The sequence below is a fragment of the Lissotriton vulgaris genome, chromosome 6 (genome assembly GCF_964263255.1).
Source record: "Lissotriton vulgaris chromosome 6, aLisVul1.2, whole genome shotgun sequence".
In the NCBI taxonomy this organism is placed as follows: domain Eukaryota; kingdom Metazoa; phylum Chordata; class Amphibia; order Caudata; family Salamandridae; genus Lissotriton; species Lissotriton vulgaris.
The window spans coordinates 1450441157-1450469046 of NC_141694.1; the positions used below are offsets into that span (position 1 = coordinate 1450441157).

Genomic DNA, 27890 nt, shown 5'->3' on the forward strand with positions numbered 1-27890 from the left:
CCAGCTCCACTCCCTCCATCTCCACTCTCCCACCTTCACTCCGCCCTCAATCCCTACACCTCCCTCCCTTACCCCTCCCTCCACCTCCACTCCCCCACCCACTCCCTCCCTACACCGCTACTCCCCCCCTCATCTCATCCCTCCCCTCCCTACCTACACTTCCACTCCAGTCCTCCCCTCCCTATACCTCCACTCCCCCTCCCCCACTGTCCCCTTCCTTGCATAAACAACAAAACTAGAACACACTTTTAGTGTTAATTCTAGTTTTATTAGGATACTTCAGTTGTATATAATGTTTTCTATGTTATATATAAAGTGCCAAATGGTTATAAGACTTTTTTAATTATAACTTTTAAAAATGCTGCAGAACATTCACGATACACTGCAACACATGATAAAAACGTTAACAAAGCCAATAGCTCTCTCTAATCACTTATAAGGCCCCTAAGGCGAGATCTATTGGCTATGCCAATGCTTGTTCCCTCAATGTTTGTAGGCCTTTTTAATGACCCAGTGTGCCTTTTTTCTAATGCTTTTTTCTGTAGAATGTCTTCAAATTTGCAGAAGAAAATATTTTCTCATTTTAAAAATTAACTAAAACTGTGTTTCTCCATTCTTCGATTGTTGGATTATATTTTCTTTTCCCTCGAAGATGAGGTATGCCCAAAGTGTCATATTAAAGAAGGAATTGCAAACCAAACTTTACATCAATCTCAAAGAGTCCTTCCTCTGATTCACGAAAGGCTGATTTTATACCAAGGGGGTGGTGGCCTGATGAGGGAGGAGGGTTTGGGCTGTAATGTCTAATTTATACACTCCCTGGGTGCATGGGTGTTGGGACAACAAAATACCTTGCATTGTGACAGACGTGTACCCCTGACCTGAGTGACCTCATGCTTTTTGGTCATGAGTGAACACGGATCATGCATCTGACCTATGACCTAGGCCTGTCTCATGGACTGTGGTCTGCTTATACCCGGACGTGTGCCCAATTAGTTACCCTAAGGAGTAGCAAAAACGCGGTGGTGGCAGCATAAAGTGTTTTTTTTTTGTTTGTTTTTTTGGGGAAGTGAGCGGGTCCAATTTACCTGTGTCACTAGCGTGGTACCTCCTGCCCCCCCCTCCCCCCCCCCCTTAGTAAAGTTCTGCTGCTGTGTGCTTAACTCCACCCTTAGCCTGCATCGAGTTGTGTGTTCAGCGCTATTAATGTACATTTGAGAGATGGTACAGTGTAGGATGAATGGCACAAGCAGTTGCATGTGTGTGCCTGGGAGATGGTATGGTGCAGGCTAAATGTTATGAACAATTGCGTGTGCGCCCACTGATGGAAGATCTTATCTTGTAAGAATAGTCGAGGGGCATTGGAGACCACTAGACCAGGCGGGGCGCAACTAGCCCTCAGATATTCTGCCATGGTTATTCCATGGACCAAGGTTCGGGCATGTGTCTTTTTTAAAACCATAACTTTGGCCCAATCATCTCCTGTACTAGGAATGGCTGTTGAAGGTATGTTCAAGACACTGGGCATACTATCCAATATAGAATGATATATGGCATCATCATACGCAATACCACTAATTTCTGCCATTTGCCCCTCGACTATTCTTACAAGATAAGATCTTCCTGAAGGATTGGTCGCTTATAGCATGGAGATGTACTAGAGACTGGCTAATATTGATCATTAGCACAGCAAAAAGAATAGCCGATACCATCTTGGTTGAAATACAGGTTTTAGAAGCAGCAATAAGAACAACAGTAACACCGATTCTGTTTAAAAAACAGCAGGACGATTCGAACAAAAACTCAGGTGAATTCAAGGAGACTATTCTGCAAACAAAATTAGATAAATTTAAAAAAGATTTCAGTAAATGGAAGCATGAACGTGTGTACCCCTATACGAGCGATACGTACACACCACCTGTATACAGAAACAATGGAAAACGTTATGGGTCTAACTACTCTAGTTCAGGGTCTGACAGTAGTGATCCAGACAACACCAACACGGGCGCTCCTAGCTTTCCACAACGTGGGAGAGGTAGGGGGAACAGACCCTACTCATATGGCAATCAACATATTGATCCATACCAGCAATGGTGGCCACCCACCCCTTGGGGTTTTCCACCGAACCAACAGCCTTACCCTGTACCTCCACCTCCGCTGAATTTCCAAGGGTTTCCAAATGCCCACAATTCTCAACATTTTTTAGGGTTTGGCCCACGCCGACCAAGAGGCAAAAGGCGAGCAGCACAAAACACAGTTGTACAAGGGGAAGGCCAGACAGGCCCACATGCAGGTACACGGAGCCAAACTGCCAAGAACCAGAAAGCAGGCCCATCGAACAATCCCTCGTAGTCAACTTATTTAACAAGATACTAACTCCACTTGAAGAACAAGTACTGAATAAAGGCTTGGGTTTCGTCATGACGAATCATGGGTACCCATTCACTTTCCAATGCGAATTGAGTCAGTTTTTCAGGAAACTTAGATTACACTATCTCTTCAAGGATCAGATTAATGCTGATTGCGACACAAACACCGGTCTTAGACCAAAATCTAAATTCCAGCCACCTATTCACACGGTTCCTCCACAGGTCTTAGCCTTTGAGCAAGCTGTTGCGGGTGATATTGCTTCACTGTGGAGCACAACAGTCAGGTCATTTAACAACCTTACCAAATCAGAACAAATGATACTGAAATCACTTTCAGAGGATCATTTAATAACTATAAAGCCTGCAGATAAGGGTGGCTCTATAGTTATTTTAAACACCACGGATTACCAGACTGAGTGCTATAGACAACTAAACAATAGACGGGCATACTCTCCCTTGTCTACAGATCCTACAGAAGAGGTGACTAAACAGATACAGGATATGGTTGAAGAAGCTTTATCCGAGGGTTGGATCACTCAAAGTGAGGCGACTTATTTGGTTGCTAAACACCCAACCACTCCTTATTTCTATCTTTTACCAAAGGTACACAAACCACAGAGGCCACCACCTGGTAGGCCTATTATTTCAGTAATAGGGTCTCTCCTGGAGCCGTTGTCCACTTTTGTCGATTATTTTCTGCGGCCAATTGTACAGAAAATGCCTACATATGTGCAGGACACTAAAGATGTCTTGTGTGTCCTTGCAGAAATTGATTATGATATTGAAAGAGACCTCCTGGTATCTTTCGATGTAGAATCACTGTATACTGCTATCCCTCAAGAAGAGACTTTGGAAGTCGTAACATCCATCCTGAGGGATAGTATATGTGAAACTATCACCCCTGTACCATTTATAATGGATTTGGCAACTATAGCCATGAAAATGAATTTCTTCAAGTATGAGGACAAGCTGTTTCTCCAGATCTCGGGCACGAGTATGGGCAGCGTTTTCGCGCCGAGCCTGGCGAATTTATACGTGCACCAGTTCGAACAACAACACGTACTGACACCCACCAACCCCTTCCACACCTCTATTAGGTGGTGGAAGCGTTATATTGACGGCGTGTTGGTGGTGTAGAGAGGCACGGTGGATTCCGTCAATGAATTCCACCAATGGCTAAACAGTAGAAACCAGTTTCTTAAATTCACCATGGAAACAAATAAGTAAAGAATTGCATTCCTAGATCTGTCGATCTATGTCACTACTGCAGGATTGCAGAGTGAACTGTATAAGAAACCTATGGCGCGGAACTCACTCCTCCTTTACGAGAGCTACCACGAAGTCCCTGCGCCAGAATCTACCATATGGCCAGTTCCTAATTTAATTTAATTTAATTTGCGTGTTTATATAGCGCTAGAATCACTCCCGGGGGAGTATCTCCGCGCTTCGACCGCTGCGAAACCCTTCCTGGCTTCCCTGAGAGATGGTCCCTTAATGGGTATCTCCAGGGTGAGACCAGGCATCCCCGGCGGTCTGGTGGGGCCGTTAGTGAAGATGAGGCAAGCTAATGCCCAGAGTTGCCGAGTGTGATCGCTGATCAGAGTGGGCACCGAGGCGAGAGAATTATCGAGTCCGCTGACCCTGGTCCAGAAACCTGCCGCGCCGGGAATCGAACCCTGGTCCCGGGCCGTCCTCTGCTCTCGGGTCTGCCGCCTCTAACCAGTGAGCCACACTACTTAACTAAGGGTTCGCAGGAACTGCTCCAATAGAGAGGACTTTGAGGTGCATGCTAGGAATCTCTGTGGACAATTACGGGACAGACACTATCCAAATTCACTCATAAAAAGATCAAAAAAGAGAGCGGTTAACAACAATAGGGAGGCCCTCCTGGAAGCTCCAATCCCTAAACCACCTCTGACTAGACTCACTTTCGTGAGCACCTTCAATACTAGAAGCAATGCCATCCAGAAGATTGTCAAAAGACACTGGCGCCTTCTGAACCATGGGAGAGAGAAAATCGCGCAACCCTTGTTTGCGTTCAAAAGGGCAAGCAGCATTCGGGATCGATTTGTTCACACACGCCCAAAAGAGCTCCCGAGGAAACTTGGTGGAACACTGTGGAACCTTCCACCAGCTGTCGGGCATCACCCTTGCGGCACTTGCTCAGTCTGCCCTCAGACCAAACACACGAAGGAGATAGATATAGGCACCACGAGACCTTGGTTGCAGAGTAACTATAGTAATTGCAATACTACCAATCTGATTTATATGCTGACATGTCCTTGCTCCACACGATATGTGGGTATGACGACCCGCAAAGTCCGCACCAGGATGTTGGAACACAAGAGTTCTTTTTGTTGTAAGAAAAACAACACTAAACTTACGAGATATTTCCTGGAGCGTGCACATCTAGAAACGGACTTCCAATGGACTGTCCTGGAGAAGCCATATATACCCAGTCACATAAGTGATGTGTCGGGTTAACTTTTTAGAAAAGAGCAAAAATGGATTTATAAACTTCGGACAGATACAGGAGGATTAAATGATGATATTCCTTGGACCTCCCTGTAGCCTTTGCACTAGTGAGTAATAACTGGGATATACTGACTGTAATAGGGTGTGTCTATATAAACATGTTGTACATATTGATTCATGCCTGAGTTACTTTGCTCGCACTCTTCTCATAATATCACAAATGGGTTTGATTATGGGAGTTTTCTGACATACACTGGAGGGTGACATATAGCTATGCACAATCATTAGGATGGTTCCCACATTGTAAGATTTTGGAGCATCTGCATAGTTATGCCCATTGAATACACTCTGAGGCCACTCATGGCATACTACTTAGAGCACTTGCGTTCCTAAAAACAACATTGGAATATCACAGACCAATAGGTTTCAGTCATCGCACTACAAAGATGTCCGAAATGACATCATTGGGCAGCTGTCATTGCTCAATGACTGGTACTTTTCCAAAACAACACATGGTCAATCGTGATTCTATGATATACAGGTCGGAGCCTTCAGAACTACAAAGATGGCCGATATGTTGTCATCGGGTAGTTCTGAGCGCATCTTCCCACGTGATTTCGAGCGCTAAGTAGTGCGCTCTTGTTTCTAAGAAAACAAGCTCAACTAGGCTTACTTTGTAGAAAAATAGGCAGTGACTCACAACACTGGGGGCATTCTAACATCATATGCACGTGAGGAATAATCATGGTCTAATGATTACCAGATTATAGTGTTAGGAACTACAAAGATGGCCGATATGACATCATATGGTAGTTCTGAGCACTTCCTCTCGCAAGATCTCGCGAGATTTCGAGCTAAAGTAGTGCCCTTAGTCTTCTTATGAAAACAAAGACCAATAAGGCTTACATCACAATAAATGTCTGATAATAGTGTCCTTGCCACTAATATATACCAATTGAAGGGACACATGATAAGATTGCCACTATCTAGTATACATCTTAAAGGTGGAGGGATACTTCCCTAACAAACCCTCACTAGACTACTTATACTAGCATCTCCTACAGATCGGTGCGTCCCCCAAGTCTCAGATGGGAGCTTGAGGTACCGACGGAAAGGTGAGCAGCTACCACAGAATATTTTTAGCTATACTATGTTGTAAACTTTAGCAAATCACAGGTTTTGAAGATCAGTATGTTGTAAAATTCCTGAATAAGCATACAAAGGAATTTTAATCTTCCTTAATGTTTGGTGTCTTAGTCGAGTTTCTGGGTCATTTTGAGGCTTAGTACACTGAGTTTGGGGTGTTTATCTACCTCATATGTTTTGCCTCTAGATACAGGGCATTTGGTTATAGGAATGATCATAGGCAGGGTATCAAGCGGAAAAATTTCTTTACAGCATAAAAATTAATTTTCTGACACACATTATTGGTTGGCTTGGTGACACACTATGCACATGAGACTGATGCATCGAATACAGTACTAATGATATAACGTTTTCCTTCACAGAATTCACAGTAACCATTGTGAATCTGAGGGTTAATGTCCATGGTTGTTACAGGTTGTACCGTTTCTAACCAGTTTTACTATTTGTTTTGGTGATGGTGGTGAATTCTATATTTCACTATTAGGAGTGCAACTATTATACGAGCAGAGGCCCTGACGAATTCCAAGGGATTAAATACCCGTTAGGCAGAAACATGTTGGCCCTTATGTAGACAGATAATTGTCACTGTCTTCTCTTGCACTGTTCTATTTTTTAATTAGGAGGCGTGTCCAGTCCGCAGAATAAAGTATTTAGAAGGAGGACATTCCATCCTATTTTAAATCACTTTCTTGATCGTTGCACTATTTCTTCTTACTTTACCATCAAAAGATCAGTCATCATGGACGGTTTGTGTATTTGGTGGACCAAATCCTGATACAACAATAAGTTGCGGAGCTGAGTGTCCCACTGATCAGGGGACCAGCCCCATTTGCACATGGGTTTGGCCAAATGATAGGACTGATCATTGAGTCTAATTTGATGGAAACCCTTTACAATCTGTTGTGGATTAATCAGCCATTTTGCGAATAATCAATGATGTACCGGTCTCCTCTATGCATGTAGTGTTAGCCTTTTTTCCTTCTCTATCCTTATTAATACGCTATGTGTGTGCGATAAAGATATTTTGAGATCTTGTTGACTCAGTATCGACAGTGTAGCCTCTCAATTTGGCTGTTAGACCCCCTGTGTTTCGTGTGTTATACACTCATTAAAAATGGCCAAGTAGTTGCTGTTATCGAAATACCCACTAATCAACTAAATTTCTGAAACAATATTTCAAACATAAGGAATCCTAGTTTTAGTAATACTAGCTTCTAGATCACCCAGTTACTTCTCCAAATACGAGACAATTGCGGGAAACAGCACACACAGATACTAACTTCTTAAGCTAAACAGTTGGGTTCCAAGGCCAAAGGAACCCAGGAATCAAAAAAGTACCTTGCGATGTTTTTTCCGAAAACATGCGTTCTAACAAGAAGTGGAGTGCATACACCCACCTGCACTGTCAGTGGTCCCTCCGTGACAGAAGATGTGTCCACAAACCCAGCAACCGCAACCACAGTGATTTTAAATATGGGCCTTTCCTGTTAGTATTGCTGTATGAGACCCTCAACAACTAGTGCATGGCAGTAAGGCACCATATTAGGTGTGTAAGAGCACAAAGCAACAGGACTTGCATACCAAAGATCCCATCATATGCGTGGCCCGGAACTCCTTACGATCATTCAAAACCTTCTTTGAAAACCGTTCCATCTTAGAATGGCCCAGATTTCAAAACATCCCCAAGTAATGCACAGAGTATTGTTATGTGGAACACTCTACATTTAACGTGCAGCAGACCTGCCTTATATTAAATGTCTCGGATTCCTTTACAAGGGACCTCACATACTGCAGTTCCAATTATGTGCTTAAACTGGAGCCTCTTAATAACAAATCATACTATGTTCCAAATGATCATAAACCGGGGACAAATATAAGAGTAACAGCCCTCTACGAAAACGGCGGCCATCTTAGGTTGATCAAGAGTTCGAAACATCCCCTAGTAGTGCTGGGAGGAAGAACATCCCACCAGTAAGAGAAATAGCCATCTAGATTCAAAATAGCCAATTTTGAAGGCTGAACTCTCTGGGCAGCATATTCCTCTAAAGTGGTTCTTATCTCTGTATTTTGTGCCACTTGACCAAATTGTTTAATCTATATTGGTCAGTTTTTTTCAGAAAAGTTCCACAGGGGCCTCTTTCCAATAAGGGCATTCTCTGCTCACATCAGCCACTGGTCAAGCCTCTCCAACAGTGTCCACTGGATATCTGTAGGATCATTGTTCACATTCTTGAAATGTAGCACCAACTTCGTAGTCCATCTTCCAGCTTTTATAATACTGATATGTTCTTTCACCTGAATCTTTACTTTCCTGGTGATTAGACCTATAAAAAAACAGGTTGCAGGGGCATCTAAGTCTGTAAATCACAAAACTAGAGTTGCAATTAGTCGTTTTGTTCTGGTACCACATCCTGCCATCACGTAGTGTAACACTCTGATGGTTTAGTCACTGCACGCACTGTAACCTCCACTGGGGAAGTGACTCCTAGTGGCACAAAGGAATGGAATCTGTTTCACCTCTGTATCTCTCATGCATGTGTGAACGAGTTTATCAATTTGATTTGATGCTCGTCTTAATGCAAAGCATGGTCAAGGAGTCCCATCTGCCCCCATATTAAGTATGTGCTAAATCCTCCTTGTAATATCGTGGGAAATATCTGGGATCATTACAGAGTTTTGAGCCAACCACTGCTAGTGTTTCACCTCCCTTTTTGGCGTAGCCTTCAGCTAATTACCCCATTAGCCGCTGATCTCAAATCTATAGGACGCACATACCAGATGATAGCTTTGGTCAAGTGTCCCTAACCCAAGCCATTCAAGAATTTGTGCTTAATTGTTGGGATCCAAAACTGAACTCTAACCTCAATCAGCAGCCATAGGAGCATATGCAGTGTCGGGAGGTGTGATCAAATTTGGTAATAACTTTGTGTTACTGGGCTCCAAATAGAATAATTTGAGTCATTTATCACTGGTGTCTTGGGGCCACCTTACTGTTGGACCCCCAACTGGGTTATCAGGTGCTCCTCCTCAGCACTTAACTATTCTATTCTCAAGAAGGTGCTGTATGCCTGGAACTCAGAAAGTGAAGTATTTTATTACTTTGAAAAGGCAGAAAAGGAAATACTTTTTACATTTCTCAATCAAACGTCTGTCAGGTACTGTTCCTTTCTCACATCCACTACTGCTCTTCTCTGTGTCGTCCTTCCTAAACACATTGTTACCCAATTCAAGCTATCTAATACTAGTGCATTTGTTTAATTTTTCTTTTGAGCACAGCATCCATATTTCTCCCCATCTTGCTGAGATTTGTTGGTTACCACTTTCATCTCCGTTCAGATTCGGTTAACTCTACATTGTCTTCGAGTGTCTTCATTCTATTGCACCACCGTAGCTATTTTTTTTATTTCTTTGTGTATTCCAAATCATACCCTTCAACCTGTCTCCTAAATTCTTCTTTCAGTTCCGGATTCTCCTTTGCCTGTACATGGTGTTGATCACATTTGCCATTGAATACTTTGAGAAGGAAAATGAGAGAGTGTGCCTCATAGAACTGGGAAGTTACGCAACACTCCACAGGCTTTATTGTGTTGCATGGTTTCTGTGCCTGTATGCAGAGTCTGCTCAGGTCCAAAGTCAACTCAAAATTGTAGAAAAGCCCACTCTGACTAGCGGCTTGAAACATCAAAGATAGAGGTACAGGTGGGAGGGCTGGGCAAGGGGAGCCTCTGACACCACATTTAAGGGAGTTCATGATGTTGGATGATGTACAGGTGATGAGGTACATATATATCGGGATCCTCGTGCTTTGTATATGTTATTGAAATAAAAAAAACGAATCGGTTTACAACCACTGATCATGGTTAGCGTTTTCTTATGCTAAGGTGTGATTTATAGTGGGACTATATCTTGATAACCACCGATCACTGTTGGATTTTTTTCCACACTGGGGAGAATACACATCAGGCTACTATTAGGACCCCATCAGTACATACTACGTTAAAAGAGTGATATCTTCACATTAATAGAGAAATTTACAAAGTCCTATCAATCCATGCACACATACACAGAACACACTCTTCATATACAAAATATTTCATTAGAAAAAGAGCCATCTGTCAACTTTGCCAAATCATGTTCTCTTGAAGCTGCTGTTGTGCAAATACCTTGTTGCTTAAGAGTTTTTACTTGTTCCTTTCTACTTCCTCTTCGACAGTGAAAAGCTTGCATCACAGGGTTAGTCCAGGATAAGAAACAAGTACTTTACTGTAGCAGTGGCTTTGCCTATAGTGGCATTGCATGTAAAGTCCTAAGTAGCCGTCCCCCTGCCCTTCTGAATGAGATTTGAACATTCCAGTGAAAAGGGTGCAGTTGAGAAACTGGCTTCCAAAGTTGGGCTTTACAGCTAGTTAAACAATTAAGACATGTCTTAAAGTCGGGTATCCCCTTGAATGGTGCCAAGATACAGTCAAATACCTTGGCATCCACATTCATTTGGACAAGTCCAATATAATTAGTCTAAATTATGGACGAACCGTTAGCTCCTTGGAGTCACAGGTAGAACGATGGCTTTGTTTTCCATTGTCCATGGTGGGCAGGATCGCCATATTAAAATTATAGTGCTCCCTAAGTTTCTGTTTCTTTTTAATAATATTCCCATTCCCCTCACTCAGTCCTTTTTTTCTGCAGTTGCGGTAACATCTCCTCAGGTTAGTTGGGAGGGGGGTGGGGGGGTAAGCTACCTCGGGTTAGCTGGCAGATTTTGACTCTTCCATAAGAAAGGGGGAGGTTTTGGCGTTCCGGATTTGTTTCTCTATTATTTAACTGCCCAGTGCAATTATGCATATGCTTAGTACCACCCGGATGTGCGGATTCCTTTCCTGAGACCAAACTTTCATATTTTCAAAGCATATACCAGTGGATACTACCCAGTTATTAAATTCCCATCTGAAAAAAAAACAAAATTTTTTTTTTCCAATATCTTTACATCAAATACATGAACTGTAACAGCTATATAATTCCACAATCAAAGAGTCTAAGAGTCTTTTAGATCATGTAGGTATCCTTTAGTAATTGCAACACTGGTGAAAAACTGAGTGTTCTCTTTGTAAATAACTTTCAACTTAGCCGGGTTCATAATATAAGCTTGTGCGCCTTTTTTTTTTAAACCCACTCACTAATTGTCTTAACTGCCATCGGGTGTCCATAGTGTATTTACTATAATCCGGTGTTGCAAAGAATGTAAACCCTTCCCCCCCTGCTTTTACGATTTGGTCTTGTGTTCATATATACATCTTCTCTAGCCCGATAACTGTTAAAAGCTACCAAAATCGGTCTGGGTTTGCTTACATTTCCCCCGGGACTAAGTTGGATATTAAATGGATATCTATGGGCACGCTCCACCTCTCGTTCCCAGTCCCATCTCTTCAACTCCGGAAATGCTCTTTGAAACAGTTCAACAATAAATTTACGTGGATCTTGTCCTTCTTTGCCCTCAGGAATTTGTATTAGCCTTAAATTGTTACGTCGAGAGCGATTTTCAAAATCGGCCATTTTCCAAAGTAGATCCTCTTTATTGGCGTTCAAATTTTCTGTGACTGTTTTTTGTTTTACTAATTCGTCTTCAATATTAGACACTCTTGTCTCAACCTCAGTGAATCTTTCCCCAAAGTCAGAGTGTGACTTCGCCAATCTACGAATAGAGCTCTGCAACTTTCGACACGAATTTTGAATTTTTTGACTGTCTCTCTCCGTTTTATCCATATGACTTAGAATTGTCTGGTAAATGGTTGTTAAGGTGATATTATCATTTAGTTCTTCTTGGCTCCTGTAGCTCCTTCCATTATCAGGGAATCTCCATTGCCTCTCACTGTATTAGGACTGTCTTCAACATATTCCTCAGGTTCGTCGTCTTCATCTATTTCGCTCTCACCTTCCTCTAAACGCATTTGTTTTGAGTACTGAGCGGCTACTTCCTCACATGAAGACGCTGAGTTTTCCGACACTGAGTAGAAGTCCAGTGACTCTGCCTCGTTGATTGATTTTGTATCTATATTTGGATTTATCAAATTAAACCCTTCCAGAGAATCTGCAGTAATCCCCCCGTCTTGGCCAGAAGTAGCGCAATCTCCTGAAGGGGTAGTAGCTACATCTATATTTGTCGATAAAGCGACTGCTGGTGTAATAACAATTTGGGGTGTCTCAGTAGTTAACTGTTCAGTTCGCTGCTTTTCCCCTTCCCCTATTACAGCTAATGTATTAATTTCTCCATTGACACTGTTAGCTGCTTGAGAAGCTGTCGGGGGACTACACCTCGCTTCCTTCCGCTTTTTCTCCTCTACTGCTTTGAACAATGTGGAAATTGTTTGCTTAGCTACACTTGTTGCATTAGTCAGATTAGCTACATTAGTTGAATTAGGGTTCTCGGCAAGTGCCACTCCCCCCGTTTTCTTTTGCAAAGCCGCAGGCAAGTCTTTCTCCAGACCGTTCGTACTCACGGTTGTGTTGGTCTCTAAATCTCGTTTTTTTCTCATCCCTTTGGGAGCCATACTGATTCTCCTCGCAGGTTCTTTCTCTTCCCTGTCTCCTGAAGCGCGGTGTTGCAGAGCTCAGATCGTCTCTGACTCGGCGTTCGAAGCACAGCTGATTTAGAGTATTCCCGGCACCTGTGAGGGAAAGCGCCCTCAGCCCACAGCAGAGTCTGTCAGCAGCACCAACGCTGTGGTCGATTTCCAAGCTCGGCGTTTCCCTCTTGTTTCACTTATTATTTATTCAGGGGCTGCGCCTTCTGTAAGTGAGCACCCAATTCAGCGATGTCTCGTCTCCGGTATCAACGGCAGCTCACCAAGCCGGACCGAAGCCCAGTGCTCAACAGCCTAAACGGTCTCAGCAGCCTCGGCATCAGTTTCCTCCAACGTTCAGCGTCTCCAACACAGCCACCAACTTCTCACTTAACCAACATTCAGGTACGAGAAAATACCGCTCACGATTCTTGATTAATTACTTCTAGCTCCTCTTATTGTAGTTTTCACTCGATAATCGGGTATCACGCTGGATATTCACATTAGCAAAAACCTGTGGGCTGAAGGAGAGCAGAGCTCAAACGTCTGACACGTCTCGGCGTTCGGGCGCCATATTAAGTGCATTTCTTATTGGTTGGTACAGACGATAAACTGGGTAACTGTTATATTTCATTTCAAATTGAATCAGTGATACACTCTTGAATGGGCGAACTTGGGACTTGGTTGACCGTTGCTCCTTTATTATTTGGATTAGCTTTCCAATTGTATTGCCTTATATCGAAGTTTGCATCTTACAGTATGTTATTGATATGTGACGAAGCGCCTGACAATGTACCGTATTGATATTACTCATTTCTTATCGTACAATAAAACTGGAAAATAAAGCTAAAAAACAAAAAAAGTTTTCTAAGGTGTTCTAGAGACCTGCCTGAAAAAGTACTACTTAACCTCATGCGCGCTAGCGTTATTCTGCTCGCACGCTGGGATTTTATGAAGTGCACTTTACATGACGAGCTGGGCTCGTCATCAGTGTGCGAGGAGGCTACGCCATGACGAGCCCAGCTCGTCATGAGCGTGGAAGGGGTTAAACACAGTTTTGACCCTATGAAAGCAATTAACATGGTAAAACTAGTGTTGCAGGTAAATTACTTATTCCAATTAAGTGATGTTTTCAGTTTGCTTATTTTTTTTCTAGGTGTGCCCCCGCTGGCATTAATTTCAGTGTAGATTTTTGGTTAAAGACTCTTTTGCCACAAAGGCCCATATCCTCATGCTTAAATCCGATATTCATTTTAAGGATTATTTTTCTTTATCTGAAGTTGCAGACTCTGAAGATAAATTAAGAGGCTGCTATAAGATTGGTACCTTTTGTCAACCCGATTTGTTTAGGCACACAGATTCTGATTGGACATGATTTTAATACAGTGTTTTTTTCTTCTTTTTTTCAGTACCGCCCCCGACAAACTTGGTGATGACGTCCTATAATTTTAATACTACACTCTCCTGGGATTACCAAGACACTTCATTTACACCACGCTTTACAGTGGAAATCCGTTATTATATGTAAGTATTAATTTTAGCATGGTGGTATGTCAGTTGTCAACCTGACTGCAAGAGAGCTTAATGTGTTTTTGCTAGAGTGAAATGTTTTTCCTGGAACAACATCCCACTCTCCTGTGACCCTACGAACACCAGTGCAGTGTGACTGGATTCTACATCAGGGCATTTCCTTTGGTAGTGTTCTTTTCTAAGACCGTGTTTTCTCAAACCGCTGCACGTTACTTTCTTCATACAATTCAAAATAGGATATTTTGCCACTGAACGTTAAAACAGATGAGTTATTATTTTTTTAGGAGAAGCCTACTTTTGGCAGAAGGTTTTTTAAATATTCATTCATCTCACACTGTGCTATTCTTTTTTGATGCACACTGTTAGGTTTCCACCGGATGTGGCAATATCCGAAGGTTTACGAATTCTGGGTATCAGTCAATGACAGAATGAAGTAATCGCTGAGTAAAGTGGTTTCCTTGAGTCGAAGACCAGTCTGCTTTGGTTGACTCCGTATTCATTGAGAACAAGCTCAAAAGAAAGTTGCCAACACTAGCACTGGTCTTGGTGCAAAACTGTCTACCAATCAATTTCTGCACAACGTGACCACAGTGGTATATTTGTTGATGTACTGATTGATTATGTAGTGAATTGAATGACCTCAAAACGATTGTACTAATGAATATCAACCCCCAGAAAATTGAATATAAGAATTTTAAGGATAGAATACAGAGGGACCGAATATCGAAAGGTAAGTGCACATAGGGAAGCATTGATTTCCTATTCCTTGCTTCACATCCACATACCTTGAAGATATGTGTACCGCATAGGTACATATGTTTGAAGTTAGGTATAGAAAATCTAGATTTACCTGTTAACTTTTTTTCAATATTCTGTCCTAGATATTCTGTTTGAGCGATATTCTGGGATTGATATTCAGGGTGTAAACCCACAAAACAGTGCGTCAGTCCTATTGTATGTGTTGTTGCGAGAAGACAGGTTATCGGCGATGGCTCCGCCGTTATTGCGGAGTCGCTTTGCCCGCCGGCTGCTAGCGCAGCAGGCACACACATTAATAATATGGTAATAATTACCATCTTATTGTGTTTTGCTGGCTCCTGCTGTTATAGCGCAGGAGCAGGGGGCTGGGCTGATTCGTGCAATTGCACTATTACTTCAGTCCAGCAATGCACATGTCAGATTGGCTGGCTATCTACAGCTGGTAAATCTGGCATGCACACTTAAGAGCTAGCAATCCCAGGGCTGAGAAACAGCCGAGGGATTGCAGCCGCAGGTACCCATCCTCAAAATGAGTGCTGGGTTAGCTTGCTCCAACCAATCCTGGAGCTTCAATGGGTTGGTTTCACTTTGCAATGGGAGGAAGTCCTTCCTTTCCGCCCCCCATCACTGAGGAGAGCGCCGGGAGAAGAGAAATCCGTAAGACTGTGTGCCAATAAATGCAATATATATATGGTAAGTTTTGTGGGCATCCTGCTCTACCATATTTTAATGTTGCCGGCCGCTACTGCAGGGTTTCCCTTGTCAAAGGTGTTGTTCTGGTGAGGTTTCATAGCCTGCTTTGTCGTGAAAACTGGCTTATTGTATTGTACTGTTTCTTATTTAGTAGAAAATGAATAAAAGGTGTTAAGAACATGCGCACAACTGACCACCCCAGATAAATCTGTAGTCTCAGTACACATCCGAGTTATGTTTAAAACCTTTTCTGTTTACAAGAGGGCACCCCTTGGGTAATGACGCTTGTTTTACTTCTTTTCTACAGAGCACTTGCATTGAGTCATTTGAAATAGAAGCATATTTTCCCCAAAGTGTTGTTTCTTGCACTCTTTGAAGGAAAGCGCAAATGTTGTTGACTTTGAATGGCAGCTGAGTTTACTGGGACTAGTTATGTTCCGCAGCTCTACCGCCGGGCTGGTAGCAAATGTAGGTCATGGAGTACTTAAATGTGTTTATAATTGCTCATCTATTTTTATTTTTATCAAACAAATCGCTTTGCACTGTTTACTAGAATCTCAGTTATTGAGACAGGAGAACAGAGTGGAGCATGGTCACACCCAGCCCAACTTCCCTGTCCCCAAGTCCTTTACAAAACATGTGTCTGACCTAGCCCAGTTTGCCTTTTGAATCATAGGAACTGATTAGTTTCACTTGTATCCTGAGGCAGACAATCCAACAGCATTTGACACATTACAAACCTGGACCTTTAAGGCTAAGCACCTGTATTTTTGGCTTATCTCAAACACTTTACCAGGCAGTACTAGACCAGCAACTCATGCAGGTGCTATGGAACCCTGTTATGAAAAGGGTTAAACATCTGAGTGACATTTTTAGAAGCGGTTCTCCTTTTCCAAGGGAGCTAATATATATCCCTCCATTTTGGTTTGACGTGACAACATTTCTGTACTGTCAATGAAGCTTACACAATGAAATTATATAGCGCATTTCAAGAGTCCAACTTTACTAATAGAGGTGTAATTGCAGCAGACTTGGGGCCAGATGTAGGTAAATCACATGTACCCATTTTGAAATACCGAATATTACCGAATTTTACCGATTCGGTATTTCAAAATCGGTAAATGGGATGTAGGTACCAACATCTGGATTTTTTACCGATTCCTTAAATATTCGATATTTACCGATTCGGTAAATACCGAATCGGTATTTGCTATTGAATCCTATGGGCCTTCAAGCCCATAGGATTGAATTCAAATACCGATTCGGTATAAATACCGATTTTTGTCAAGGGTGCAGGGGGTGTCACTTTGACACCCTCTAGCACCCCCAAAACGGGCATGTGTGCAATGTGGCACACAGACATGCCCTAAGGGCACGTCTGTCTGTCACATGGCACATGTGTACATGCACAGATGTGCATGTACACAGGAATCGGTATTTTACCATGGATTTGTATTCCATGGTAAAATACCGATTCTGAAAGCCATGTGCCAATGGAAAATTGGCTACCCACATTTCAATCTTGCATTTTCGGAAAAATTACCGATTCGGTAAAATTACCGATTCGGTAAAATTACCGAAAATGCAACATTTAAGGGCCCCTACATGTCAATGGCCATTTACCGGTCGGTAACGGCCGAATTCGGCCGTTACCGATCGGTAAATGGCTATTTTCGACCACCTACATCTGGCCCTCATGTTTTGACTGAGTAATATACTGTTCCTTCTTTGTAAATCTAATATGTGTGTAAACCAAAGAAAAGTATTACATTTACTTCTACCTCCGTTGGTAGTGAAACGTACAATGAATGCTACACAGAGAGGTTTTTCCAATTTGAATTCAGAATATCCTCAAAGAATCTCTCGATTTGGAAGTATGTGCCTCAAATGACTCCATACATTGGATAATGAGATTAAACAAAATGGCAACACACAAACATTTAAGAGGCGAGAAAGCAGAACCCTGCAGTGAAGATAGTGGCGGATGTTTGTGTGCAATACTCTGAATGTCGAGGACTTGAAACAAGCTTCGGACCTCCGCTGACACACTACTAAAGAGTTTATTTCTAGAATGATTGCGTAGTGTTGAAGGTGGCCTTAAAAGGCAGTAAAAATTAGCACCTCTGTCATATTGTATTTTGCATCAGAAAATTCTGATGATGACATGCAATGATTCTGGTAAAGAGCTGCATAACATTTGGAGATGGTCTGCTGCGCCTGGCTGGTTTCTCTGTAACTCTGACTAACAATAAAGCACTTGAATTACAGACCTAATGTTGGTGCTTTAATTATGATAGCCACACATTTCCCCATTCGTCTGCTGTGTAACCTCATCCTCCAGAGCCAGTAATGGCATTTCCAATGTTTCAAGGCACCTGAGCCCAGATTATATCTTTAAATCGTACAGTCTACCAAAAATCTGGAACTGAACAGACCACTCATAAAAAAGATGTAACTTTTAACCCGACCAATTCATCCCTTTTCATTAATAAACCTTTGTAACAAGATTAGTGGGAACCTCGGCCATATTCTCGGGACCTGAATCTTCTTGTAAATGTATGGATCACTATTGAAAACCGAGACATTTAAATCTAAAAGTAGTTCCACTAACTTGGATTTTGTAAGATGTAGAACGTCAGAATTCGTTGCCATCAATAGCATAGTAGAAGCAGAATCGATTCCAATGTAACTGTAATACATGCTGATTGTCGCACTACATTTCTCTGGTTGCAAGAGCCGCACAGCTCCTTCTGGCTTCTCAAAGTCAGATCTTTTTGCGTGAAAGTTACACAGAACTCCTAATTATTGAACTTTTCTTTTCTCCGTTTGCCATATCAACAAGTCTTTAGATTATTTAACAAGTACATTACTTAAACCTCTTGTATGCACATTGCAGAAGTGGGAAAACATCTGTTGTGAAGGCCTGCAGGAATATTTCTGAACACTTTTGCGACCTTTCCAAAAATGTGAAGAATCCAAAGGATAGCTACTGGGGTAGAGTTAAAGCCATAGTTGGAGCCGAAGAATCGCCCTACGCAGAGTCAGCAGCATTTTCTTTGCCCTTTCATGGTAAGTTGATAAAGTTATGAATGTGATTTTCAGTGGTGTGCCTTCGAATATTCATGTGAATAGTCTTCTTTTGTCTTTTATTTAACTCATGTAGTTCTAAATGCCTATCCCTAGTGTCCAAGGCAGGGGACTGACTCGCAGCTCTAGGAGCACAAAAAGGTTTAGTGTGAAATAGTCTAAGCTTTATGTACCTGCCCCCTTAAATGCTCTTACATGTACACCTCCACTATATTTGATGATTTCACTGCTCAGTCCAGACTTTACATAGAACTGTGCATTCCTTTTCCTTCTCTAAAGCCTGGAGACAGATTTGCTTGAAATATGTAGATTTCCTACTTCTCGATCTTTTATTTCTGATGGATACTTCTTAACTGCAAATTCCTCATCTTGTGATTCTTCACCTTGTGAATATCTCTAAGTGCCAGACTGGATCCGGAAAATTTAAGGCAGTGTTTCTTTGTGCCGGTAGGTGGGGTCGTGCTCCATGTCACCGCCTTACCCCTCCGGAAGTGATACCAAAAGCCACTTATTAGCACCTCCCCACAGTCTGAAGTCCATTCCCTTCTTCCGATGCCTTCAGATGCGGAACTGGAACTTCACTCTTCTTTTTTTCTTCACTTGTGAATAGACTATTCCCTTCCAAATTATTCCAGTGTGCAAGGGTTGTCACCCCTTAAGACTACAGGGTTTTAGCTTTGTAGAGAAGGTTGCAAACAGATGTCTGTGACAGAACACCATGAGGTGTGCCTTTGGTGCTTGAGCTTGTTGCACAACTCCAAAGCCTGTAATGACTGCACTCAGATGAACCTGAAAGCTATCCGGGATTCTGAGGCAAAGCTCTACAAGGTGAAGCACCGGAAGCCTCCTGGCAAGTCCTGCTTCAAGTCAAAGTTGAGACTGCGAACCCGACCATAGTCCCGCTCTGGAAGTCGTTCTCAAGGCAGATCTTTCTCGCTGTCGAAGTTTTCAGTAATATGAAAATAAAAAAAAAATTCTAAGCCAGATTTGTCTCCAACCTACCATTTTTCGTAGAAGACCGGAGGGCTTTACTCTGCCTCCTGGTCTTATCCCTGTGGCACAGAGGAGCCGATTCCATCTCTGGTCTCTATGCATCTCAAGTTCATGAGCGCACAGTAACCTTGCAGCTGCACACCCCTCTGGAACCCCTTCAGACCCCAGTGATATGGAGGGCCTTCTATATAGGTTACCACATGTGGTTTCACCCTTTGTACAGTTTAAACCCCTTGAATCTGCCTCGAGTTCTGTACTGCTGTCTGGATCAGCACTGATCACCACGCAATAATCTTGCTCATAGACACCGGCACCAATGGCAGTGAAAGACCTGCATGCTATAATACTTTCCACCTCCTAGCTGGCTTCGGCTCAACCCCAACAAAGCCACATCCAGATCTTGACATACCACATCCTATACTGAACCCATCAGACTCCGACACAGTTCCACTACTGTGAGGCTACGCACATACATTGCACCTGATTTTTGGCTTGGACTCTGATCAGAGCCAGCCATATGGTGATGACAGTGGAGGGGGCGGGGAAGAACTTACCCCTCCTTACGACTGGTGTATGGTTTTGCAAGATGCCAGGGGACTAGACACCTCACCCGACACTGAGTAGGCTTTCCCCCATCCCAGACCATCAACACTGGAGACAACTTCCTTGGCTACAGTAATCACTGATGAGGTCTTTGACGCCCCACTATGAAATTTAAGAAGAACGTCCTAACAGTGGTTCTACAGACTGGCCAGGTATCGACAACACATATGTTACCCTTCATTCAAGCCCTTACTAACAAGCTGTTGGGCACATGGGCTAAACCATGCTTTAACCCCCTAGTCAATAGACAAATCTGCCGTTACCCGTTGCTCCAGGCGACCCAAAATGTTTGACTACACATCCGTCATCTGAGAGTTTGGTGGGGTAGGTGTCCACAAGTAAAGTAAATCTGAGCACTTTTCTAAACGCTCCTCCTGATAAGAAGTCAAATGAGTGGATACTTTTGGTAGTTGTATGTTCTCCTCAACCAGCCTTAGCCTGAGGTCAGTCAGTGCGAGCTGTCTTCAGGAATTTTATACCCATGCATTTTGAACCATGGTGGGTGAAATTTTACCTGCTGTTCCAAACAACTCACTGGCTTCACTAGCCCAATCAATTCAAGATGGTTGGAATGCAGCCAAATTTGTCATCTGCTTGGGCCGAGGCACCACAGATTGTCTAGGCAGGGTTGTGGGAACTAGTTTGGTGCTTCAACGCTATGGCTGGATGACGTCCACAGGCTTCTCTAGGGACAACCAGGCATCTTTAATGGACATGCCGATCTACAACTCCCATCTCTATGGCAAAAAAGGCACACTCCACCCATTAACCTTTTAAAGGGAGCTGAGTAATGGCTTTTCTCTTGGCCTCTCAGCTCCCTGCTGGAAATCCTCCCCAACAATTTTGCCATATGGCAAGGTGCGTGGTGTCTCGACAGAACCATCCCGCACCATCTACACAGCATGCTTCTTAGCCCTTTCCAGGCTGGGGGGGGGGGGTGGGGGGGGGGGTGTAAGGGGGGGAAATCGGGTGAAAAATTTCCTGGCCATCAGGGACATAATTTTAACCAGTCGTCTGCCTCTGCAGCAACAAGTGCAAACCTCTTTAGTGCGCCTTTAGCAGCACACAGCCAGACGGTGGTAGTCGGACCAGCCACTTCCTGCAGTGGTGGAAAAATATCACATCCAACAAATGGAAACTGAAGATGTCCAACGGTGCCATACCCTGTTATTTCTTTTCAAGCCAACTCACTTGCCACCTACAATGCAATGTGTCTTGGAAGTCATCCCGTCTGTCATATGCCGGGAAAAGTAGGCTCTTTTGGCCAGATGAGTGTGAGTTCTTGCATCTGAAGTGGGGACTGGTTGCTATTCCAGTTACTCCCTTATGCCAAAGAAGGGCAGAGGCCTCTGTCCTATTGTAGACCTTCGTCTCTCAATGCCTTCTTACAAAAAGACAAATTTAAGATGCTCGCTTTGGACCAGGTTCTTTCTGGCCTGAATCCGGAGCCTGGGTGGTGGTGTTGGACCTGAAGGATGCTTATTTTTACATCCCGTTCCTGCAGGCCCACAGACCCGGTCTGCATTATAAGGTATGTCACATGCATTTTTAGCTTGCCATGCACCCTTTCTGACTAACTAGTGCCCTTCCTCAACAACTCGTTGTTGGGAGTGGGTTTGGCAAAGTCGGTCACGGACCACCTCCAGATGCTGGCAAAACTTTTGACATCGTTTGGCTTCTCTATCAACCTGTTGAAGTTACACCTGACTCTAGTCCAAAACATTAGGTCTGTGATCTCGATGTCGTGACCTCTGTCATTGGTCCCCTTGAGAGCGGCTCTTAGGCTTCTGAGCCTATTAACTTCTTGCATCCTGTTCACCGATCATGCCAGATGACTTGTGCAAGCTTTAAAGTAGTATCCGAAGTTTCAGTGAATGGAGCACTAAGGGAACCTATTTGATTCTATCCAGGTATCGGAGAACACTAAAAAAGATCTGCAATGATAGCTGTTCAATCACAATTGGACTTGAGTAGACTCCTCTCCATATCTCACCCATAGTGGATTGTGGTGACTTATTTATTGCTACTGGGTTAGTAAGACCATCTGGGAGAGGTGGAGATCAGAGGACTCTGGTCTCCATATTTCAATATCAACTTTGTTGAAGTTGTGGCGATTTGCTAGGCACTGACGGCCTTTTTGACAACTATAACAAGGTGGCAAGTAAAGGTACGCACAGACCATACTACTGCCATTTTGTACTTCAATAAGCAGGGCCTAAGGTCCTGTGCACTTGAGTTTCCAAGAAGACTCTTTCTGAAACACATTCTGCATAGATTTGAGAACTGGAATACTGTATGCCTTCCCACTGCTGCATCTCCTGCCTTGTGTTATAAAGTTTAGTAACCACAGGACCCAAGTTACCCTAAAGGCACCGGATTGGGCCAGGACGGTGTGATAAATGGAACTTCTCGGCCTGAGAATCTACCCTCTGATCAGGCTTCTACTGCAGTAGGATTTGCGGTCACAGTAGCAGGGCAGAGTCTTGCTCCCGTGCCTGCTCCATGTGTACCTCCACGCATGGCGAATAAGCAACATTAATTGGGTTCTTGTGGTCTCCCTCCCAAGGTTGTTGATGTCATCCTAGTGGCCAGGCGCTCTTCCTTGAAATCTGTTTATGCAGGGCCCTGGGTCAAGTTTGTGGCATGGTGTGAAATCCGGCAGATAGACCTGTTGTAAGCAAAAATGTAGATGGGGTGTGCGCTTCTGGCCCAGCAAGGCTTTGCTCTGGGCAGAGTTAAAGGTTGCTTGCTGACTTTTTCGGCCTTGTTCAGATTGCCGGACCAACTGTTGTTGTTCAAGTATTGGGTTGTGATGCATTTACTAAAAGGTTTGCAGCATGTGTTTTCACCAACACCTTCCTGATGTGTACTCGTTTTGAACCTGTGCACAGTTGTTTTTTGCACCCCTTCACCATAAAAACAGTCTTTGTGGTGGTGATACATTGGCATACCCTCTCAGTCCAGCCTCCTTACTTCAAAATTTTCCCCAGAGAAACTGGTGTTAAGAAATCAAGCAGTATTCCTGCCGAAGACGGTGACCCCTTACCGCGTCGGGCATGCCTTCACTCTTACAGCCTACTTTGCTCCTCTTCATCCTTCGAAAGAGGAAGAGAGACTCCATTGTCTGGACCAATAGAGAGCACTCCGGTTTTACATTTTCACAAGGAACATTGGGTGAACGATCAGCTATTTGTGTGGTGCACTGGTGCAAAAAAGGGCAAAGCAGTGCATAAGTGCACCATCTCACAATCGTAGCCCTCTACATCAAGATCTGCTACAAATTGGCCGAGAAGAAGCAGCACACAGAAGGTCTGTGGCGCACTCCGCCATGTCTGCTCCCACTGCATTGGCACAGGAGTATCTGTCCTAAATATGTCATGTGGCTACGTGAGCATTGGTGCACCCCGGTTTTTCAATTGCTCCGTTGGTTCCCCATCTGAGGGGCAGAGGGATTAATGAAATATACTGATGTCTGCGCATGGGTGGTGCCTTTATGTGGGTCAGTTTGTCACTTCCAGAGCAGAATGGCGTTGACATGGAATCACACACCACCACCTACTGGTGTATGAGGGTAGTGCTTTGAATTTTCCGGATTCAGTCTGACTCCTGGGGTTACTTACAAGGTGAGCAATGTGCGGTAGATCATTGCCTTTCATTTTGCTTTTGAGCAGAAATCTTTTAAATCCGTGGCTAAATATCCCTGGGAGTTTTCCTATACAACAGTTGGGATGGCTTCTGGTTCATCCATGTCTGGGCTCTGTTAATGCCAATTCATGCCTCACCTTTCCTTCATGTGCATACCGCAGAAGTTAGGTATTCAAAAGCTAAAAAGTGAATGCTTGGCCTCCTCTTCATGTTTGACACTAATGCCTATCTGCTACATTCAAATAGTAATGTTATGTATCGAGTTCCCTGTGTTTGTCAATAGATCTTTAATTAACAAGGAACAATAATCTTTTAGTAATGTTTAGCAAATCTAGCGCATCTTTGGTACCATTACGAATCCATTATCTCAGCCCTTTATTGATTGTAACCGTTTAGGGGTGAATGCCCACATTTTTTTGGTCCGGGGTTGCTCCACCTGCCAGTAGAATCCAATGACCTTAATTCTCCTTTTTTTTCTTCATCTCCGTGGTCGTTCTTCCAGCTTGTGCATATTCCATGCCTTCTTTACTGTTCACCACTAAACATTTTCATTTTTGTATGCTAGTGAAATATCACTGCACCTTCATCTTATTGGCAGTGTCTCTTGCCTTCCTTACATTTCTTCATCCAGTATTTGTTTGGACAACAACCTGGGTATAAACCTGTCTTTTCACACTATCACACTTCCATTGGGTGATGGGGGCAGGGGCGGCCTTTGACATGTGCAAGCTGCGCACCTGCACAGGGCCACCAACCCCCAGGGGCTGCCACGCCAATATATATCCTTAATATACGAATCCTCTGAGGATGGATACATCTTTGCGTGGCGGCCCCTGGCAGGGATTTGGCGTCCTCCGGCTCTGTTCCACTTCCAAAGACCCTGACCCCGGTCCCCCCCTCTTCATTGGCCTTTGTGCCTGCGTTCCTCCTCTTCCGGTGCCCCCTACCTACGCTCCCTGCCCAGGGCCGCCATGAGCCCAGAGCCGCTCCTGATGGGGGTGTGAAAGCAGGGGTGTGCATAAAGGGACCTCCGCATCCTGGGAACCACAGGAGGTGCAGAAGAGGTAAACCATCAGTGACTGACTACAAACGCCAAGATTCATTATGGAGGGGAAGCAATAGAGAGCTGCAATGTGAGGCACGTGGATATTTCAGAAATCTCTATCACAAACCTATATATTTTTCCTGACTAATGGTGAGGAGACTTTGGGCAATCAGACTACCAATTGCTGCAGCGAATATCACCAAGACTCCCGTATTTATTCTGCTGAAGGCATACCTTGAATATAGTGCGGTACAGTACGTGTACTAGTACTAGTAGGTTTTTGCCTAGAAATAGGGACAGAGTCTGCTCTGGTTTCGGTACCTGGCCATCTCAGAGTGATTTAAGATGGCGGGAGTGTCGAGGCCTGATTCTATATGATCTGTTAGCGACAGTTAATTCTGTCAACCATGACATCTTCCTGGAACACTTTTGCTGTTTGAGTCAACCTCCTATATGTATCACATATGTGTACTAATCGAGTGGTCTTTAGGCATCATCTCATAACACATCAAAATATAAAGAAAATGCAGCATCCCTAGTCAGCCAGTTTATTTAGCATCCATGTTGTCTTTCCTAATCTTGGCCCAGTGCTTCCACTCTTACAGTTCTACAGACGACACTCGTATCGCCCTGTGTCTTGTTGTAGATTCCTGTGTGCATAACTGCAGCTAGTTTCCAGCAATGTGTGGTGCAGGTCCAGGGAACTGGAAGGGGATTCGATGGGTCAGACAAAGCTGAGCGGTTGGGGAAGAGTAATCAAGTAGACCCCTAGAGGAAGGACTGTTGGCCTACCGAACTTGGAGTCTGCCCAGTGGACCCCTTAGGTGGTCAATAAAATCAGAATTCTAATGTTTATTCTTCTCCTTTGCCTATCCTTTAAAACAGACCCATTTCTTCTAGCTTAAACAATGGCTCACTACATCTAGTTGTGCTACTGCTGTTACAGCTTTAGGTCGGATATGACTAGATTTTGTAAATTCACTGTACCTTGGACGTCCTAAAAACCATCTCTAAATTATTCTGCACCTTAGTTGAAGCGTTCATAGTTGCTTTAGGTGCGGTCATAAATTCCTGCTGGTTTCTGAATAGAATCGTACTCTTTCGCTGGTCCATGGAGGAGAAAAACACACTTTTTGATGTCGTGTTTGAACGGAACATTTGAGGCAACTGGACATCAGTGAGTCTTGGCCCAAGGGAGCATTGGAACTGTGTGGGTACAAGTGGTTTGATAGCGGTGGCGTGGGCAGGGGCTGAGAGGATGGCCCAGCTGATGGCGTTTGCCTTTTAGATCAGCATCCTCAGAGCGCAGATTCTCCTGCCGCAGTGCACACCCTTTGCACTGCCCACTGTGCCACATAGGTAAGTTCAGCCCTCTAGGCCAGTCTCCGCGCCTACAGCTGTTCTAAAGAGGCTGGTACATCCTTGGAACACCATAGTCCATTTGCACACTCGCCTCCATGTTCTCCCCGTTCGAAAATAAATGTCAGTAAAAAAGAAAACAAAGGGGCTATTGGCTGTCTGTGAGGGCGACTAACCATAGCAAGGGATTTGTGATTTGTTTCAGAAGGGCAAAGTCATAAGGTGTAACAAAAGTGCACTTGCAAAAACATTTCAATGTTCAATTTCTCCATCTAACATTCAGTTTGTTGTCAGGCAGTGCCCTCTTGTGGTGTGGCTTGGATTATTTTAAATCAATAATGCAGACTTATCAAAAGGCAAATAAAGATTTACACCACATTTTCATTCCACCGCCAAACAAGAATCAATTAATATTACTTTTTGCTCTTCTGTACTCCGCTCAGTGATTTTCTCAATATTGGTACCGCCATGTATTCATGCCTAAAGGTGGCCGACGTTTGTTTCTTTAAATACTACAGGGTGTTGAATATTTTGGGGGAATTGGGATGGTGCATATGTGTTAGTCGTGCGTTCTGATTTGCTTAAGAAATTATAATTTTACTCAATCTCTGATGGTTTTGAAAAATTGCTCATTTTCGATGTAAAAAATGTATATAAAAACCCCCTGGTTTTGGGGGTGAGCCATGGATTTCCCTGAGCTTTCCTATGCTGCTAGGGATGCAACCCGATTTCCTAATGATTTTTCTGCCCACGGGGACTTAGAATATTTTCTGATTTTACATAGACTGTATTACTTTAAATGCGAGAGCCTTCATGGCATTGCCTCGCTACTATTTAATTTGAATTTTTGTAATAAAACCCTTAAACTTTTCATTGATCTAGAACTCCATTACTGAACTGTTTTTACTCTTTTATTTGATGTTCTGGGAGGGACACATTGCCTCATGAAATTAAGCTTCTCTGATCCAGTAAACTGTGGGAGAAACAAATGGGGGAAATTTTGGGCTGCACACATTTTAGACTAATGTTTTTCTCCCTCATTGACTACTTCCATAAAATTATTACTGTGCTTCCTACCTCTTATAAATGTTGGAGATGTACTATGAGAAGCTGGATGAATATGAAACCACTCCAGAATCCTAATTTGATTCCAAGGCTTACATTTGATTTGCACTGACTTTCTTTTATGCATCCTGCATCATGCTGTCCCAAAAGCTTCCTCTTCTATCATCAGTGTCATGCTCCCAGATATAGTTTTGTGTTACTTCTCTAATTTAGATCACCACCTCGGCTTCTTCTGATTGTTCGGCATCCAGTGCCTGAGTGGAGTAACTTCTGTAGACAATATCTGAAAAAGACACGTTAGTGATAGATTCCTTACCTTAGAATATCCCCAGGCGTCAGACTGGATCCGGAACTTTTTGCGTAGCAGTACCCTTGCACGTCGGTAGGCGTCGTCTGCGGCTCCGCGTCAGTCGTCGGCGTCGCGAGCGCCGTGATGATGTCGTCGGAGTACTTAAACGCCGCCTCCGCGTGCTGACGTCAGTTCTTCTTCTTTTTTCCGCGCCAGCAAGCGCAGATCTGGAAAAAGCAGTAACCCTGAAGTCATTTTTTGACTAACTTTTTGGA

At 43.5% G+C, this 27890-nt stretch overlaps 1 protein-coding gene across 1 annotated transcript in view; it reads left to right on the forward strand.

Annotated features, from left to right (window-relative positions):
* Positions 1-27890, forward strand: part of IFNGR1 (interferon gamma receptor 1) — a 176070-nt gene that overhangs the window by 88072 nt on the left and 60108 nt on the right. Inside the window, exons 2-3 of the mRNA XM_086927580.1 lie at positions 13957-14071; positions 18426-18598. Coding sequence (XP_086783706.1) covers positions 13957-14071; positions 18426-18598 — 288 coding nt within the window. The remainder of the gene's footprint in view (positions 1-13956; positions 14072-18425; positions 18599-27890) is intronic.